The following is a 16969-nucleotide window of genomic DNA, read 5'->3' on the forward strand; positions in this document are numbered from 1 at the left end:
GATGCTTATAACTGGTCTTCATATATATTTATTCTCATTTGCCCAGGAAAAAAGGATCCTATATTCGCAGTGATTTCCTTTTACCTGGTCTTCGTGTGTGTATATATATATATATACATATATATTCTCTCTTCTCTTCTTATTGTGTGATGAAACATACTATAGTGGTTTCACAGAAAGTCATAGTTCCCTTTATAATCTCTTGGTTTTCACAATAAAAAAAGTATTAAATTAAGAGTTAAACATTTTGATTTTCTTATAAACGAAGGTATGCATTTTAGTCCATCCTGGAAATTTTGGCACAAAAATAGTAATTGATTGAAGTCAGAATGTAATCAATTATATAATTTTGCATTAGCAGCTGGGATACATATGAGAGTGGCATTGTGTTGCTGTGATGTAAAACTAAGCATCATGATCAAGCAATGGCGTTCTTTATAGGTTCTTCTTCCGTGGGACGCCAAAATGTCTTGCGAACACAAAGCAATCCCTCGTTGTCCTTGGAATAAATCATTCGGATCTCCCATTGTAGTGATTTAACCATGCTCTCCACCTCGCTTATGGTTTCACTATTGTCTCGTACGATCAGCTTTCCTTCTGGCCTCAGAATTCGGTCAACTTCTGCAATTACTGTAACCAACTTGCACCTGTGCCCGGTAGGACATCATCATATCAAGGAACCAATATTGGCTGAGAACGAAATCTGCAAGAATTATAGAAGGGAAGAGAGCAAACCTCTTTTTGATGCTAGAGAATAGATGATCAGCATGAAGAACATCATACGTTCTGGGGTATGTATTAAATGACTCGCACCAATCATGATATATTCCAAAAAACCCCGTTCGTATATTATTGGAAGGGTATCAGGAAAGTCGATTGGAACTACATTCATAACCCAAACTTTCAAGTCTTTCAGGGCCGCAGCAAACCTGTACACAGAAGCACAAATGCATGGGAAGAATAAGGTCCAAGAGGACGGAAACATAAGTTCACAATTAAGGCACTTTATACTTCTGCCATAACCAGAGACAGGTCAAACAAAATACCCTCCATAAACGGCTTTCATATCCATGACATTTCTTACAGAAGACCAGTTGATCCCCATCCCCTTCAAATATGACTGGGAGACGACTACTTTCCAGTGATTGTAGTCTGCCTTAAAGTCTTCCTGAGCAGTTTTACAGTAAACGCCAACCTGAGAATTCAACCAATATGGCGATTGCTCTAACCGTACAGGCCATTGTGCAGGCCACAGGGATCCACGCCTCGCTGAATCTACTGGCACTTTGTGCATGCAGGCCTGAAGGGGTACATCCCTGATGCATAAACCAGAAAATATTGCCCAATTAAATTATTGAAAAACATTATTTTTCAAAAAAGTAGGAAGTACATTTCTTGAAGAGAGATGTCCTTTAATCTAGTCAATACTTCTAGAGCAAATGTAAACGCTCAAACTCACGCGTATAAAAAATAAGGACACAGTTAATAAAAGGTGTATACATACTTTAAAACCATTTTCCGATTGATTATAATTAGTTCATACATTATTAGGTATAATATGCACTTATAAGGGAATTGTACAAATAACTTTCAACCAAGGGCAAATATATTACCAGGCTGCATTGGGGTCATCAAATTCTTCACAAAGTGGAGGTGCATTTTTAGATCTTTTCTTGTAGCAATCATTGGAAGTTGGCTTTCGATATATTGCAGCGCCAATATTGTTCAATTTGTCCGTTTTAACGACCACCAGATTCCAGCACATCGACTTTGTTAGGCGAGACATTTCTGCCATCAGTAACCATAAGTCACAAAAATTGAAAGGAGGATACGTAAAGCAAAATCAAAATATTGCTCTCCTTGGAGACAAGTGACTAGTTTATAAAGCATTTTACCTTGCCAAATGCCAACATCTTCAGGGCCCTTCCTATAAACTGGCGTAGCAGACCAAACAAAGTAACCACCAGATCGCAGGACACGATTGAGTTCTAGCAGAAGTTTGCCACCTGAAATATGCCTCAAAATGTCTCTGTATTAGAAAATAACACAACAGTGTACAACTAAATGGTGATAGATATAAGAAAAATGAAATCCCACCTTCAACGTGCCAGGGTACCCTGCAACGTGCACAGTGCACAAGATCAAAGACTGAACTAGGAAAAGGTAACCTTTTAGTTCCCATCACATTTAATATGGCAGGAATTCCCCGTTCAAGAGCAAACTGCACTTGGCCTTCATGCTCATCCTTAGGTGCAAATGACATTGCAAGAACATCCCTTTCGAAAAGATAGCCTCCGAAGCTAGCCACCCCACACCCAACATCAAGTATCACACGGGTTCTTTTCCCCCATGCAATTTCAGGAACAGCCTGCAATTGAATCGAATATGCATTCAAATTTACATAGGCAGATAAAACAATTTCAGAAAATAAATAAAAGCCATACGAACTGATCATAATGCTGTTAGCTTATCTGACTAAAATATTACACAATTAGAAGCAAAGAGCAAAATAAAAAAGATGAGGAATAGATTAATAAAACTGAGTAGAAAAAAACATTAACAAATACAAGCGATGGATGATGTTTCGAATAGAAGTTTTTTAAGAAAAACAATGATGCCAAGTTTTGAAATGGCTTCAAGTTCTTTGAGGTGGCTCAGGTTACACAATTGGAAATAACGTGACATTAGACCAGATATATTTCTGCTTCATGGGATGAGACGATGTATCAAAGAGAAAGAAACTCCCAGTAGCTAAAAATAGACTTTTGCAGTTTGCCTATTAGAAAGAGTTAAGTTTGTTCTCAAGCACATCTATATATGATTGTATACAAGTAGACATGTACAGAGTGTGAGAGACAACTTATTAGACTTATGTATATGCATGTGCATATAAGTTGAAGCTTAAGATGTACCTCGTTCGGATAACTTATATGATTAGCCTGGATATAGTCATTTATGTGACTATTCTACGCACAATAACTATACTGACGCTAAAGATGGAAAGGAAAATCTTAAAATTATTCTTCCCAATAATCAGCTGCTTTTTCCTTCGAAAATATAATAAAAGTAGCTAGTAATCACATATCATCAGACAAAAATGCAAAATAAGGAAACCATAACCAGAGAGGTATATATATATATATAACAAAAAGGACTTACATTTTGAATAAAATCAATATAGTGAAGAGCACCATTCACAAACTGAGTTCCACCACCAGGGAACGTAAGGTATTCGCCAGTTACTTTAACCCAATTTTGATGCCCTTAACCTCTGCAAGCTTGGTATGGGGGACATTGTAGTACCAGATCTGCAACAAGCACCAAAATAAATTTGAACCAAAGTAAATACACAAAAAGAAAATACTTGTTCATGCAGCAGATGGGGTGCTTACTTTATCTCTACTTTTAGGCCACTTAATAGAGCGCTTATATCCTTCAGGCAGAGGGACAAGACATGTAGGAGCTTCATCAGGACAGTGCCTCTCGCGATGTTCATAGTGCGATGTGCTCGGAAGCTTTCTGATAACTTTCCAATTGTCTAGGCAAGGTATGTAGTCTGGCCCAGCAGTTGTCTTGCAAAGTTTCCAGTGGTGATCATTATTTTCATTGGATATAAAAGAAAGTTGTGATTTCTTCTCATTCTGGGATTTTACAGCTTGAGTTGACCAAGTTCCATTTCGAGTAGTAGACTCTGTCAAAATTTCTGATTGAGTACCTGCAAGAAGAATCTCATTTGAAGCTTGATTGTCTTCCTTGCTTTCCACACTGTTACCAACTTCACTCTGTTCCAAATGCTCGTCTTGGTTTTTGTCATTCTTCCTCTCCGTCAAAATAGCCTCTTTGCCAACATGTTTCATTTCATCAGCAGTTCCATTCCCATCATCTTCATCCATCCTTTTTTGTGCACTTTCCGACTCAGTTTTCTCATCAGAACTCTCATTTGCATGATTCTCTTCCTGGTTTTCCTCAGTTGAGTTGTGAGACTCATTTTTCTCATTAATACTCTCAACCACTAAGTTCTCCGTGGAATTATCCTCATCGGTGATCCCGAAAACTTTACCAGGCAGACTACCGCCATCTTCTCTTGCTTCAGCCCCGGATAGATCACCTGAGGTATCATCAAATTGCTTAGAATCACCTTTTGGTACTGTTTGTTTCACCTCGTTTCCGGTCTCCAAAGATAAATTTTCTGAATCCTTAACTGAAATAATTGATGAAGACATGAACATCCAAATACCAACTAAACAGAAAACAACAAAGACGACTATAGTCGCTATAAAACAGTAACGCGATGACTTCCTCCCATCAACTCTGGAATACTTCCCAGTAGCCATGTTTCTTTATAATCGATTTTCTTGTTATATACAGCTGGAAGAGAAATAACTAGCCATTAGTATCACAAACATCGTGCAATCGTATTTCAACTAAAAAAACATATAAAATTTGTTGTTCTGATATACTAGAAAAACAACCAGCTAGGTAAAAAAAAAAAAAAAAATGCTACGAGCAAGAGGGAAGGAAATGATCTAGACAGCTAAATCTAAACAAACTGACGAAACAAAGGAAGGTTACTGAAATACTTGTATCTATGCATAAAATTTTTCCACAAGGAAAACCAATAGCTAAAAATATTAAAGCCAAAATCTCCTGCAGAAGTGACCATTAAACGTTGCTCGTTTTGTCAATAAACGTCATAGGGAACTATATATCAGACCAATACAGCATTTACCTAATGCAATCTTTCAAATAAAGATTTAAACTTTCTATTCAAAATAAAAACTTTTCTTGATTAACGAAAGAAACCCAGTTCCCAAATCAAATGTGATTTTTAATCTTTAGCCACTAAAATTAAACTCAGGGAAACCCTGATAGAAACAGAGAAAGTAACTTAAAAGCACCATTAGAAGCACTTCAATTATATACAAAAACACATAAACAAGATAATCCCTTAACTGATAATGAAGAACTTAGCCGCAACAACCAAAAGATAGAAAACTTGAAAACGTGAACAACAAAGGAAAACGGAGGGAAAAGCAACACGTTCAAGCAAGACTGTACCTTTTTGGCGGAGGGTTGTTGTAGGGATCAGGGTTCTGGAGATATTTAAGCGCACTTTTGTTAATGAAAGCGGAGTTCCAACGGCAGGTGAATAGTATTTTATGGTAGGCTGGATTCTTAGTTTACTAAGGAAAGCGACATGTAGAAACGTTATACAGATTTTTTTTAGTAGAGATTACCTTGAATATTGTGTAATTATTACTTACCCTGATTGACTCATTGATGATTCACATGCATCTCACTCCACTCCCAATTATTACCTTAAATTCATTCATAGTAGCCAAAAAATATAATTTTTTTTCTTCTCGATAAAAAAATATTGAAAGATTTCTTACGTTAATGTTATCAAATCACATCCCGCTCACTTTATAGTATATAATAAACCACTTATAATGAGTGTATTGAATATTGTTCTATAAACGCACGAATTAAGCCATCATGATAGTAAAAGAATTATTATTTTTTTTAAAGTTCTGGGCTCGAACATTATGAATGTCAAGAGCGTGAGCTTTCAATATCATTGTTGAGAGTTATCTTTAAATATATATTTTATATTTATCCAAAATTAATAAAAATTATTATTCTATAAACTGATTTTATAAAAATAATAATTAAATGAAAATTTTATATTAGATTGATTTGATTTTAGAAATTTATGTAGTAATTTTAAAAAGGAAGAATAATCCTATTAAAATAAAATATTAGAATTAATGAACATGAAACTCAAAACTATTGGGGTTTTTGTGTATTGAGCAGCTGGGCTCCGTACCCAAATTAAAACCATTTTATATTCAAACAAAAAAAACAAAAACCCATTCTCAAGCAAATGCAGTAACAAAATCACAAACCAAGTTCAAAAGTATGAAAATCAAGTGGTTGCATCAAAATATATGCAAAATCAAACTGACGAAACGGTACACCCAGTATTAATTACATGCAAAATATATCGAGTTCGTCTCTAACTAAACCAATAAACAGCATACAAAACCAATAAGCTATGTATAAAAATGCATGTTTATTTAATAACATGAAGCCTCATTAATCTAGTACAAAAACCGATGATCTAATAACTGTTGACGAGCTGTACTATCCAACTGGAGATATCAAAATGACCTGTTATTGTTGGGCTTCGATGATGAAGACGACTTGGCTTTGGCAAAATCAACCAGGTCTTTGAACAGAACGTCTTCTGGTTTTACTTCTTTGGCTGGGGCCTCCGAATTAAGGGAGAGATTTTGAGTTTGTCCAACCAAGGTGTCATAAGAAGCACCGGATCCATTATTGGAATTAGAAGAACCACCAGGATAACCGTGTTGGTGCTCAAGGAATTGCTGTCTCTGATTAAACTTTGAAGGTGGGGGCGAAATGTTTCCTGCAGGAGTGTCCCATGGTGCTGGAGGCAACAACTCAGCATCAGCAGATTTGCTCAAGGAAGCTGGTTTGTCATATACAGGCTGACCGCTGAACAGTGGTGAGGGACCGGAATCTCCAGAATGATATGGAGGTGGTGATGGAGCTAGAGGGTTCGTGCGGTTACGAGTGCGAACTGAATGAGGTGCAGGTTCTCTTGTTCCGGGGGAATTCTCAGTTTTGTAGGTATCGCCACTAAGATAATCAACCACACCAGCATTTGTAGCAACCAGACTTTTAGATGCGGGTGGAGGAAGAAATGAATCAACTCGCCCAGGCTCACTTTTAGGTACTCTCCTGCCCTGTCCTTGAGAATTATCCCTTGATGATCTGTAATAAGTGAGTACAGGACAGGGACTCATTAAATTTAAATCAAAAGCAAATGAAAAAAGCACAAGGCAGGAAATAGGGAGCCTTGCCAATAATCAAGGTCCTGTTACTTGAATCTTAAAAACCTATTTTCAAAGCAGTCATTATGCATGTTTAACAAGATATAATTTAGAGAATAAATAGACAAGAGAAAACTGCCACTTACATCCATACAATATGGTTAAGTGCCGATAATTCATTTATAAATAATGCATTCCTCCAATGAAAACAAAAAATCCAATGAATATCAGAGAACGCATGAACCCAATATGGTGAAGTGTCCATAGTTCATTTCCATGTGCCAAGCAGATGAAATTCAACTGAGAGAAATTCTTTGAGTTTTTCATGGTTTAAAATTGCAAGGCTAAAAAACCAATGGGGTCAGGGAATGCACCATATGAACACAATATGGTTTAAGTGTCCATAGTTCATTTCCATGTGCTAAAAGATGAATTTCAACTGGTAGAAAATTTCTTTAGTCTTTCATGTTTTAAAAGTGCAAGGCTAATCTGGTTCACTACAAAAATTTACGGTAAATTAGCAGAAAAATGTTAAAAAGCAAACAGAGAATGGTGTGAGGAACAATAAGAAGATATAGTCACCTATGAGATAGCTGAGCAAATTCATCTTCTGACTCGTCATCCTCATGGTTTATATTAACAAGAGGCACAACAGGACTTTCTGCTACCGCTCCTGTGGGAACAGTATTTCCTTTCAGAATGTCATCATGCCGGGAAAGAACACGCTGCAAGCTGTCATTTAGTGCTAATCCCTGACATAGAAGTTCCTCCTCTCTGAAAATGCAAAAGCAATCATCAGCATTATTCTAACAGAGGGGAAATCAACCGAAGATACAAACAGATTCTCACGTGGTATTATTAACAAGAAGCATCACACGCTTCTGGTAAGAACGGCATTGATCAACTAGGTCAACAATGACTTCTTGCTTCACAGCCTGTATAACATCAAAAACAGTAAAGGGGTAACTATTTAACTTGCTTCAGGCTAAAAATATCATTACTTTAATCACCTGGCATGCATTAATATGTTCAGTTACAAACTATTATCACATAAGAACAACTAAAGAAGCCCAGATTATGATCTGAAATTGATTTTGGTAAAAGGCATTGTGAAATCCTAGGAAAGCTGTTCAAAAATCTGCCACAAATTAGAAATCGATCTAGTCTAACCCATGTTGACAACTCTCTGTTACTGCACCAGGTGAAAGTTCCTCCTGATATAGGCAGATCCATAAGGTTAGCTTGTTGTGTAAATGATCTAAGAGTTTCAATAGCATGCCAATTTTGTGATCTCCCTTGCTTTTCTTCCAGAACAAGATACACATTTGAAATCACCCCCAATACAAACTGGCAAATTCGTCAAATTAACATAACTCAGCAGCTCCCCGAAGAATTCCTCCTTTTCAGCTTCAATAACAGGTCCATAGATATTAATGAAGACAAACTCCTTTTGGCCATTCAAAAAATTCCCCACTAATGCGATAAACCTACTGCTGGTTAGTGACATTGAAAACGTTTTCATTCCACATACTAATCAATCCACCCTTAGACCCCTGTGCAGGAGAAAACACCATTCCCTTCAACAAATTTCCTCCATTCCTCCTTATGATCGACGCATGACACTGATCAAGTTTAGATTCTTGAATAAAAATCATAACAGGTTTTAACTTCTTAACTTGCCTTGCCACTACTAAAGATTTTTCCCTCCTCCCTAAACCTCTAATGTTCCAAGTAAGGATACTAAATTTCTGCATATACCGACTTCAAAACCAAACACCAAAAATATTCCCTGCGAACCCGCATATCACCCTTCCCTTCCTACCTCCATATAAGACAAATTAATTTTTAGAGAAATACTCCTCCTGCACTAAATACAAAATGAAGAAGGATATGAAAGCACTATGTTTATCGGCAATCAGATAATAAGAAACCTAGAGCAGCATAGACCATGTGACAAGCATAATGCTGCATTTGCATTTTGCAGGGAAATGTTTTTACCTCAGGAGTCTTTGGATCCAATGCACTAAGCATTTCCATTAGTACATCTGCTAGTCCACTAGCATTTTGGATCTCTGGCAAGCTGGAAAAGCACAAGGTTCAACTACAATTTCTTGAAAACAGAAATAATGCAGGTTTATGCAAGAAAATTTACATGTCAACAGTAAAGAGAGAAGAAAGATGCAGAGCACAGTATCTTTGCAGGGTTTTTTTAATCACTGCAGAGAATTAAAAACCATTAAATTTTCTAACTCCAATTATCTGGAACAATATACTAATGAGCTTAACTACTAAAGAAGAAAATGTTGTTTAAAGAAATGTTTTCTGAAAATGCACTGCATCAGTTTCAGTTATTAAAGAAAATAAAATCACACACAATAGAGATTGTGAGATAACAATGCAAATTATGAAGATCAAAATTTAGCACATGGTACACAAACGATGACTTGCAATTTACTCGCTATTAGATGATTTGCAATTTATATATGAACAAAGAAAAAACATGACGGAGAACAGAAATGTAATCAAAGCAAACAATTATGATTTTGCAGACACCTAACACAAATCTTCTTTTCAGAATCTAATTGACTTTTGATCCAAGTAAATGTTTTAAAATAATTCATTGGGGCAATAGTTCCACAATCTTTGTCCCATCAAAAATATTGTCGTCAAAGAAAACTCTATGACCCACAACTAGAAAATAACAACTTTAGCAAAGGTAGTACCTGAGGCCCGAAGCATCAGGTTGAAGAGAGGCCTCAATAGCAGCATCCTCATATGCTGAAGCAGGATGATGAGTTATCGGATGAGTCTGAGGTGGAGTAAATAATGGTACAGTATTCTCTCCTCGGGGAGGAAATTCAACTCCGGCAGCCTGATAAATACCAAAAGAGAGAACTTCAAGAAACAGATGTGGATAGATATGATGGAGAAAACATTAGGAAAGGACATTTCGTATTTTTCAAATCAGCAAATGCAACAAATGATTTTAGTACTGAAAGAAAAAGAAATCAATATACAAATTTACATCACCAAAATTGCTCCAAGCAACCTCAGAAGAAAAGGAAAAACAGATGAAATTGTAATCAATGGATGAGGCTAGGATTATATGGACACAGGTAATGAGGATACTTTCCACTAGATCCTCCAAAGTAATAATAGAACATTTACCCGTAGTTCACTATATGCAGCAAAATATAGAGTATACTTCCCACTAGATCCTCCAAAGGCTTCTTGCCATGCGTCTATCAAAATAAGTATCTTTTCCCTAACATTCAAGTCAGGCTGCACAGTAAACCAGAAGGAAGAATACAAATAATGTGTGTGAGAAAGGGGGAAACTAGCAAGAAAAATCATCAAAATTTAGAGGAAAATAAGTCACCTTTTTCTTTACAATTTTAACCATTTCACGCAAGATATCACGTTCAACAATCTGCTGAAAAACATGCTCGCCACAATTTTTGCTGAGAGAATCCAATACCTGAACCAAGGAGGGGGGAAGGATAATACTAAGTTGATAGTTACTTGAGATCATGTGATTGAAGAAAATTATTAAGAACCAACATATAGATGTTATTTCACCATAAAAGTGGATTTCAAATAACATACTTAAAAGTGCTATATATATGTATGTAATATGAACTTGGGGAGAAACATGCAACTCACAAAAAGAGCTAGTAGCTGTATTTTTGGATTTTTACTGCCTAGCCGCTTCTTGAGGATTTTCATCGCATCTTTAGCCTGCCTGCAGTAGAAAAATGAAGAATGAAAATAAAAAATCTAGGATTCATCATGCATCAGGGAGCGTGAATAAGAGGCTAGGAAGTTATAACAAGGCAAGCAATGAATTAATATCAATCATGGGAGTGGGATAACTATGCAACTTCCACAACAGATAGTGCTTCTGATCTATTGAAACCTTGGAACACAAAAAATCATATTTCAAATAAAAAAAATAGATGAAACTAGTGTACACCTATTCATTAGCATCACTCTAGATCCTTTTTCTTATTCAAGCATGTTCAGACTTCAAATCCTTCAATGCATTCCAAGAAGAGGTAAGTACAACCCCAAGAAACTATCCGATTAAATATATATATGAGGAAAGAATGAGAAGTTAATAGTGCCACATAGGCATATAAACCAATTACCAAACAATATAGTTCCAAGAGAATTCAGAATAGCAATGCTGTAGCATCATACATTATATGGAGTCTCGTGTACATTCTAACTGGGTACCTATCTTAATGCTTCACTAATAGACATTTCAAAAACCTAAAAGGAATCTAGGAGTAGAATACAAGTATGCATGTGTCTTGAAACTCCTCTTCCTTTTTCAATGTCACAGCACATACAAGATTCAGAAAATCTGTCTAGCATAAAATTTCTCTCTTCTCCGACAAGATTCATAGTGTACCATACATGGAAGATTCAAAATTCTTTCCCTTCCACAATCTCTCCCTTTGACACTCTCTAGGAAAAATAAAGTTGTGACAACTCGACATTGATGATAGAGCCAAGCTACTTTTTTGACCGAATTTGGAAAGCCCAACTCTTATCTACATAAATCGCAGATCAAATCAAGTTAACCAAGCAATCTCCTTCGAAACTTAACCTCTTTCCTTTTTGAGGAACAACTGAATTACACTTAAGTGTCACACAAAAGTGCATCACAATCTCTTCTAATGTTATATTATACTAGTCAAAGGTGGATAGGGTCACAAATTTGGCCTATAAAACAATTTAAATAGTGATTAGAGCACTCTTTGACAATCAAAGCAAGGCTTGCAAGCTGAAAATTCTTAAAGTACCCATATTGCAGACTTCATACCGCAATTCCCATAGGTAGAAGTACTTGTGCTTCCATGTAAATCAAAATAACAATTCCAAAATGATAATCATGGGTACTAGAATGCATCAAATAAGAGAAATTAGAGAAGTAAAGCAAAAAGGTTGCCAAACATAAAAATAAAAAGAACCATATACCCTGGATCCATGTTTATGATGTCACATAGCTCAATGTTTAGAGCCCAATCTGGACCGATCAGCATATCACTGGTTGCCCTCTCAGCACATGCTGCAGCGCTATGAGCCATGTTATCAGCCTCTCTTATAAAGTAGCAAATCCCTCTTTATCGTATAAGCACAGCCTACAGAAAACCCAATCATAAAACCATTCGGTATCATGAATTTGCGGGGGAGAAATTATGAGTCTAACTAAAATAATAAAAGATCAGTCATTGATAGGTAAACGCTAATCAAATCAGCTCTAGAGCATGATCATCAATAAACCCAATTCTACAGTTAAAAAACTATATCAACTCTCCCTAAGAATGATAACAATAACAATTTATAGGAGACCAAAAAGTAGATAATAGGGGTTACCAAGAATTTAATCCCCAAAATTACCCATATATCCTTAAACGACACACATCGTAGAGACAGAAGAAAAACCCAGGGCAGTAATCAAAAACCCAGAAAGGAAATCAACAAGCTTGATAGTGATTGCAATCAAATAGTAATCGTGAATAACATTACCTTGCCCCAAGTGATCAAATTAATAAAACCTCCACTTCGCCCCTAAAGAAAAACAAACAAAACAACTCCTTAAGGATTGAGGATTTTCCTACTAAAACAGAACAAGAAGAATGAGAAAGAGATTAAGTTTGCAGTATGCCTAAACTTAATCTAGTCTGCGCTTTCTGTTGGACGTTGTTAAAGGCCTTTGCTTTTGTTTCCGCAAGGCTTTTTATTTGTTTGTTTATTTATTTTATTTTATTTTATTTTCAATTTTGGCTTTTGCGTCAACCATTCGCAGTCATTAGCATCAAATTGGAATTTTTTCCTTTTCCCCTTTTTTTATGGATAAACTACATAGTTGGTCACGATTATTTGAGTAAGTTTTCGTTTTCTTACTATAGTTTCAAAAGTTACAAATCGATCACTAACATTATCGATTTGTTACAAACCGGTCACTCGGCGTTAACAGTTCTTAACATGCGTAAAGAAAAACACAACTGACATGTTAACTACTTATATGGACTGGATTGATTGAGTTGATCGCCACTTTGGAGACCCAAAAACCTTCAACGGTCACCTCTTCTTTATAAAAACCTAATTTTTAAACTTAATTTAGGGTTTTTCATTATTATCTCTATTCTTTAAAAAATTATGAAAATTGTAAAAGAATATATATTCCGTAAAGATGAGAGATTCTATTGATGTTATGTGATTGGTCTTAATTTTAATTTATTTATTTTATAAATAAGCCAAAAATCATTTATATTGAGAATGAATAAAATCATTTAACTATATAAAATTATCCTTTTATCTCTAAAAAGATTAAAACATTTTAAACTGTTGAAGTGGGCAGAATTAATTTAAATCGATGCTTGTGTCGAATTTCGGAGTAATTGGCCAAATGTGGCTGGCTCTGAATATCCTTACAAGAGACCAGTCAAGCCAACCAAGTGTGGGACCCCTAAAGCCTTTCACATCGGTTGACCCTCTGCCCAATTTGAACGATAGTCCAACTTTCCCAAGCTTCTTCCTTCTTTCCACCCAAAGCTACTATAATATTTGCATCTTGCAAATTATAGAATTAAATCGAATATGTTTTGTATATTTGAACAAAAATTATCACATATAATTAGATTTTTTTAAAAAAAAATTGGAATATCTTTCACAAATAAAAAAAACTACAAAACGTAAACCTTATGATGAAATAATCTCGCTTGAAGATATATTTTATTTATAAATACATATTTAAAAGAATGTAAGCTAAGGATATAAAACAATTTATTTACATGTATATCAGGAAAGCAAAAACTGATAATTTTACTTTTAAATTATTAAATACATCTAAAATATTAAATCACTAAAACTGTTACTTTTAATGAATTGAAAATTCAATAAATTATAAAAAAAAAATCTAAAGAGATATAGGCTCGATTCCTATCTGGCGCGTTGAGAAATCAATTAAAAAATCTAAAACTGTTACAACACTGATCCTTATTTTTATAATTTGACAAAATAAATGAATCAATTAAAAAATCAATAGCATTTTAGTGTCGTTGCGCCTGTAGCTCAGTGGATAGAGCGTCTGTTTCCGGAGCAGAAAGTCATAGGTTCGATCCCTATCTGGCGCGTTGAGAAATCCTACTCTCCCATTTTTATTCAAATCACTAAAAACTACAACGAGCTTTTATGAAGCAATTTATTGATATCTTCGTACAGATAACTTTAAGGTAACACTTTTATGACTGTACGGTTATAACAATTGTCTTAGGCTTGATCCTTAGTCTTATTTGTGGCATGATTCTTTTTCAGTTAAAACTAACCCTATGAAGATCTCAAAGAAAAAACACAACTTGGTAAGGTTTTTATTCATTTTTTGTATTTATATATAATAAAAATAAATATAATAATTATCGAAAGATTGAATTTGGATTAAATATTTGACCGAATATTGTATATAATATGACAAGTCGGTCGGCATTCAGATTGAATTGAATGATTCAATTGCATCATTGTGCGAAGCTGATGCATTGTAGGAGTGGGATACTAGGAAGAATCCTTATTAAAAACAAAACATTTCTTTTATGGCTAAAGTGATTTTCTTTCATTTTTTCCCATTAAAAAAAGCGATGTTGTTTTTGAATTTTCCAAGCGATTATTATATCTAATTAATTGAGAACATCTTATTGTGTTATAATTTATCACAAAGAGAAGTTTTTAAAAGTTGCTAATTAATTATGTTATCAACCACAAACGACTATTACTGGTTTTCTTCTTTTTTTTTTTTGCCTGGAAGAGTTTCATTTCTTTTCAGAAAATTATTATTTTTGCGATAAGTTTAACTTAATTCTCATCAAATTAAGGTCCTAATAAATACTTAGTCAATTGAACTAATACGTGTTGACATATATTTCTATAATTTTCTTTTTTTTAGAAAAACTATTCATTGAACATATAATAAGGGCAACCATTTATGTTAATAGTTCATAAGTAATTTGGATATTCATTATTATTATTTTAATTTCTCATTTGTCACCTATCCAAAATCTATAATCATCATTTGTATTACATGAAATGTTATATCTTAGTTTATATATAATCGTCGGGATAAGGTGATTTAATTTTCTCCACGTATCGTTAACAATCTTTAAACCATATGGTTAAAAGCTTTCGGTTGACATTTTTTCTTTCTATATATTAGGTTATGAAATAAAATTATTTTTTCCTCTTTTAGATAGAAATTGTTAAAAAAGAATTTCCTCCGCGTATTAGATTCAAGCAATAAAGTATAGCACGTATTTACAATGAAATTTCAATGACAATGCTGCCTTGACGTTTCATTAAACTGAAGTTTGACGGTCCTTGCCCACGACACCTTCCACGCGTTACTATTTTCTTAATTCCCAAGTCTATTTTAGTCTTTCCTGGGAATTTTGGGACCCGTATGAATGTCTATTTCATGTTATTTCTGAATCAACAAAAATTAAATAATAAGTTAAGTGGTCCTATTTTGGTAGACTTGGCATGATTTAGGGCTGGGATTGCCTTTATTTCGTGTTTTCAGCCGCCTGTTTCGTTCTAATTTTTCTTCATTAACTCCAACGTTTTTTAATGATTATGAAATTCACCTTCCCCTATGAATTTAATGTATTTTCATCATCCAACATCTTTATTACATCTTCAATAATACTCGAACCTAAGTTATTATTAGCCTCTAAATCTTCTACTAATGGTGTAATTTGGACATTATTGATTTGAATTTGTGAAATTTTGAAAACATAGGCCCATGCTATTTGTAAATCTTCACATAAGTCCCTCAACTTAGCTTGTAGAATATTAGTGACACTACACTTTCACAAAATCCACTCCCTCGACAATAGTTAAGGTAACAACAACACCATCGATAAAGAATTATGTGACAAAATTAAATGATGATATGTGTTTCTAAAAATCATAGACAATCTTGTAGTCTCTTAACACACAATTATTTATTTTTATAATGCTACAAATCGAATAAAATCGATCGTCACATGAAAAAATTATATGATAATGCTTAGATCTATTAAATATATGTATATTTTTATGAAAAGAAATAAGATAATGATTAAAACACTCTTGAGCATAAAATACTTTAAGTTAAGTAAATTTCGAATTGAGCGCAAGACTTTGTAATAACTTTGTAATAATTCTGATGTTGGTCGTTGCTCATTGTGTAGTTACTTGTGTATTTATGATGATGTGATGATGATCTACAAATTAGATAATTTGATTTTTATTGCGGAAACACTACAGACACTCGATATATATGACAAGCGAGTATATGCGATGGTCAATAAAATACTTAAGACACTTGAGATTATTTGGTTCACGATCATATGCGGTATGTCATAACCATTTTTAAAAGTAAAATAATTAAATATTATTTTAAAAAACGATTATGACTTTTATTTGGAAAACTTGAGTGATTTTGGATTAATTGAAATTAGATTGAAAGGAGTCGCCATTAACCTTTGGGTTAGGTAGGTCGAATAACCTAAAAACGTCTTTTAGAAACAATTTTAAGGAAAATCATTTTTATAAGACAAAAATTGATCTGCGTAACCAAATATTCGATTTAAAACGGATTCGGGAGTCGGTTATGTGTGGGGAAGGATTAGCACACCGCAATGCCCAAAAACTGGTACTGTGTCGCTTACACGTTGTCGTACATGATGGAAAATATAAATTGAATATAAAGTTAAAATGTGATTCATTTATTGAAATTTAATTAATTTGCTTCGAATTAATTAATGTTAGGGAAAATTCTTTAATTCGAAAAGAAATATCGAAATTAGCAAACCTCCATCTGGAAAGCTAACTCGACTATTTCTTATCAATAAAAGAATATTCCCTCATTGATAAATATGAGAATCAAATATAAATAAAATTGATGTTTGCATTTAAAAGGAAATAAATAGTGAATTAAAAATAAAACACATTGCATCATTAAAATAAATTAATTACTAAAAGAAAATGGATTTATTTTAAGTTTGTATTTGTTCGAATGTCGTATTAGATTGTACCACTTCGATCAAGTAGTATTTTCCACGCTCGTTCCA

At 34.2% G+C, this 16969-nt stretch overlaps 2 protein-coding genes and 1 non-coding gene across 5 annotated transcripts; 1 reads left to right on the top strand and 2 right to left on the bottom strand.

The window, feature by feature from the left end:
- Positions 1-324: 324 nt before the first annotated feature.
- LOC120130029 (probable methyltransferase PMT25) lies at positions 325-5106 on the bottom strand. Its single transcript, XM_039147380.1, is given in 11 exon segments — positions 325-647; positions 736-835; positions 838-929; positions 1047-1316; positions 1614-1788; positions 1896-2006; positions 2098-2368; positions 3160-3266; positions 3269-3308; positions 3393-4370; positions 5063-5106. Coding segments are annotated over 10 exon segments (2337 nt in total). The 5' UTR covers positions 4335-4370; positions 5063-5106; the 3' UTR covers positions 325-418.
- A 934-nt stretch (positions 5107-6040) lies between these two features.
- LOC120130060 (TOM1-like protein 4) lies at positions 6041-12556 on the bottom strand. 3 transcript variants are annotated; one of them, XM_039147409.1, is made up of 10 exons: positions 12393-12556; positions 11841-12004; positions 10521-10599; positions 10237-10335; positions 10026-10139; positions 9581-9729; positions 8856-8937; positions 7707-7792; positions 7440-7631; positions 6041-6798 (listed from the first exon to the last, which is right to left on the bottom strand). In XM_039147409.1, exons 2-10 carry the CDS (start codon positions 11948-11950, stop codon positions 6162-6164), a joined length of 1548 nt encoding a protein of 515 aa, XP_039003340.1. In that variant the 5' UTR covers positions 11951-12004; positions 12393-12556; the 3' UTR covers positions 6041-6161. The 3 variants fall into 3 exon arrangements, with proteins under 3 accessions (XP_039003340.1, XP_039003342.1, XP_039003341.1); XM_039147411.1 differs by lacking the exon at positions 12393-12556 and adding an exon at positions 11300-11585 and having other exon boundaries at positions 11841-11962; XM_039147410.1 differs by lacking the exon at positions 10237-10335 and having other exon boundaries at positions 6042-6798; positions 12393-12555.
- A 1373-nt stretch (positions 12557-13929) lies between these two features.
- Positions 13930-14002, top strand: TRNAR-CCG. Its single transcript has one exon. It is a non-coding gene; the product is annotated as a tRNA-Arg (tRNA).
- Positions 14003-16969: the final 2967 nt, after the last annotated feature.

This window comes from Hibiscus syriacus, unplaced genomic scaffold (assembly GCF_006381635.1).
Source record: "Hibiscus syriacus cultivar Baekdansim isolate YM2019G1 unplaced genomic scaffold, ASM638163v2 tig00110505_pilon, whole genome shotgun sequence".
NCBI lineage: Eukaryota > Viridiplantae > Streptophyta > Magnoliopsida > Malvales > Malvaceae > Hibiscus > Hibiscus syriacus.

Excerpts from the sequence above, each read along its gene's own strand:
- LOC120130060 (XM_039147409.1), bottom strand. The coding sequence starts at position 11,950 with ATGGCTCATAGCGCTGCAGCATGTGCTGAGAGGGCAACCAGTGATATG. Across the intron at positions 10,140-10,236 it reads TTAAAATTGTAAAGAAAAAG|CCTGACTTGAATGTTAGGGA; the intron begins GTGACTTATTTT and ends TTTACTGTGCAG. Across the intron at positions 9,730-10,025 it reads CTGCATATAGTGAACTACGG|GCTGCCGGAGTTGAATTTCC; the intron begins GTAAATGTTCTA and ends GGTATTTATCAG.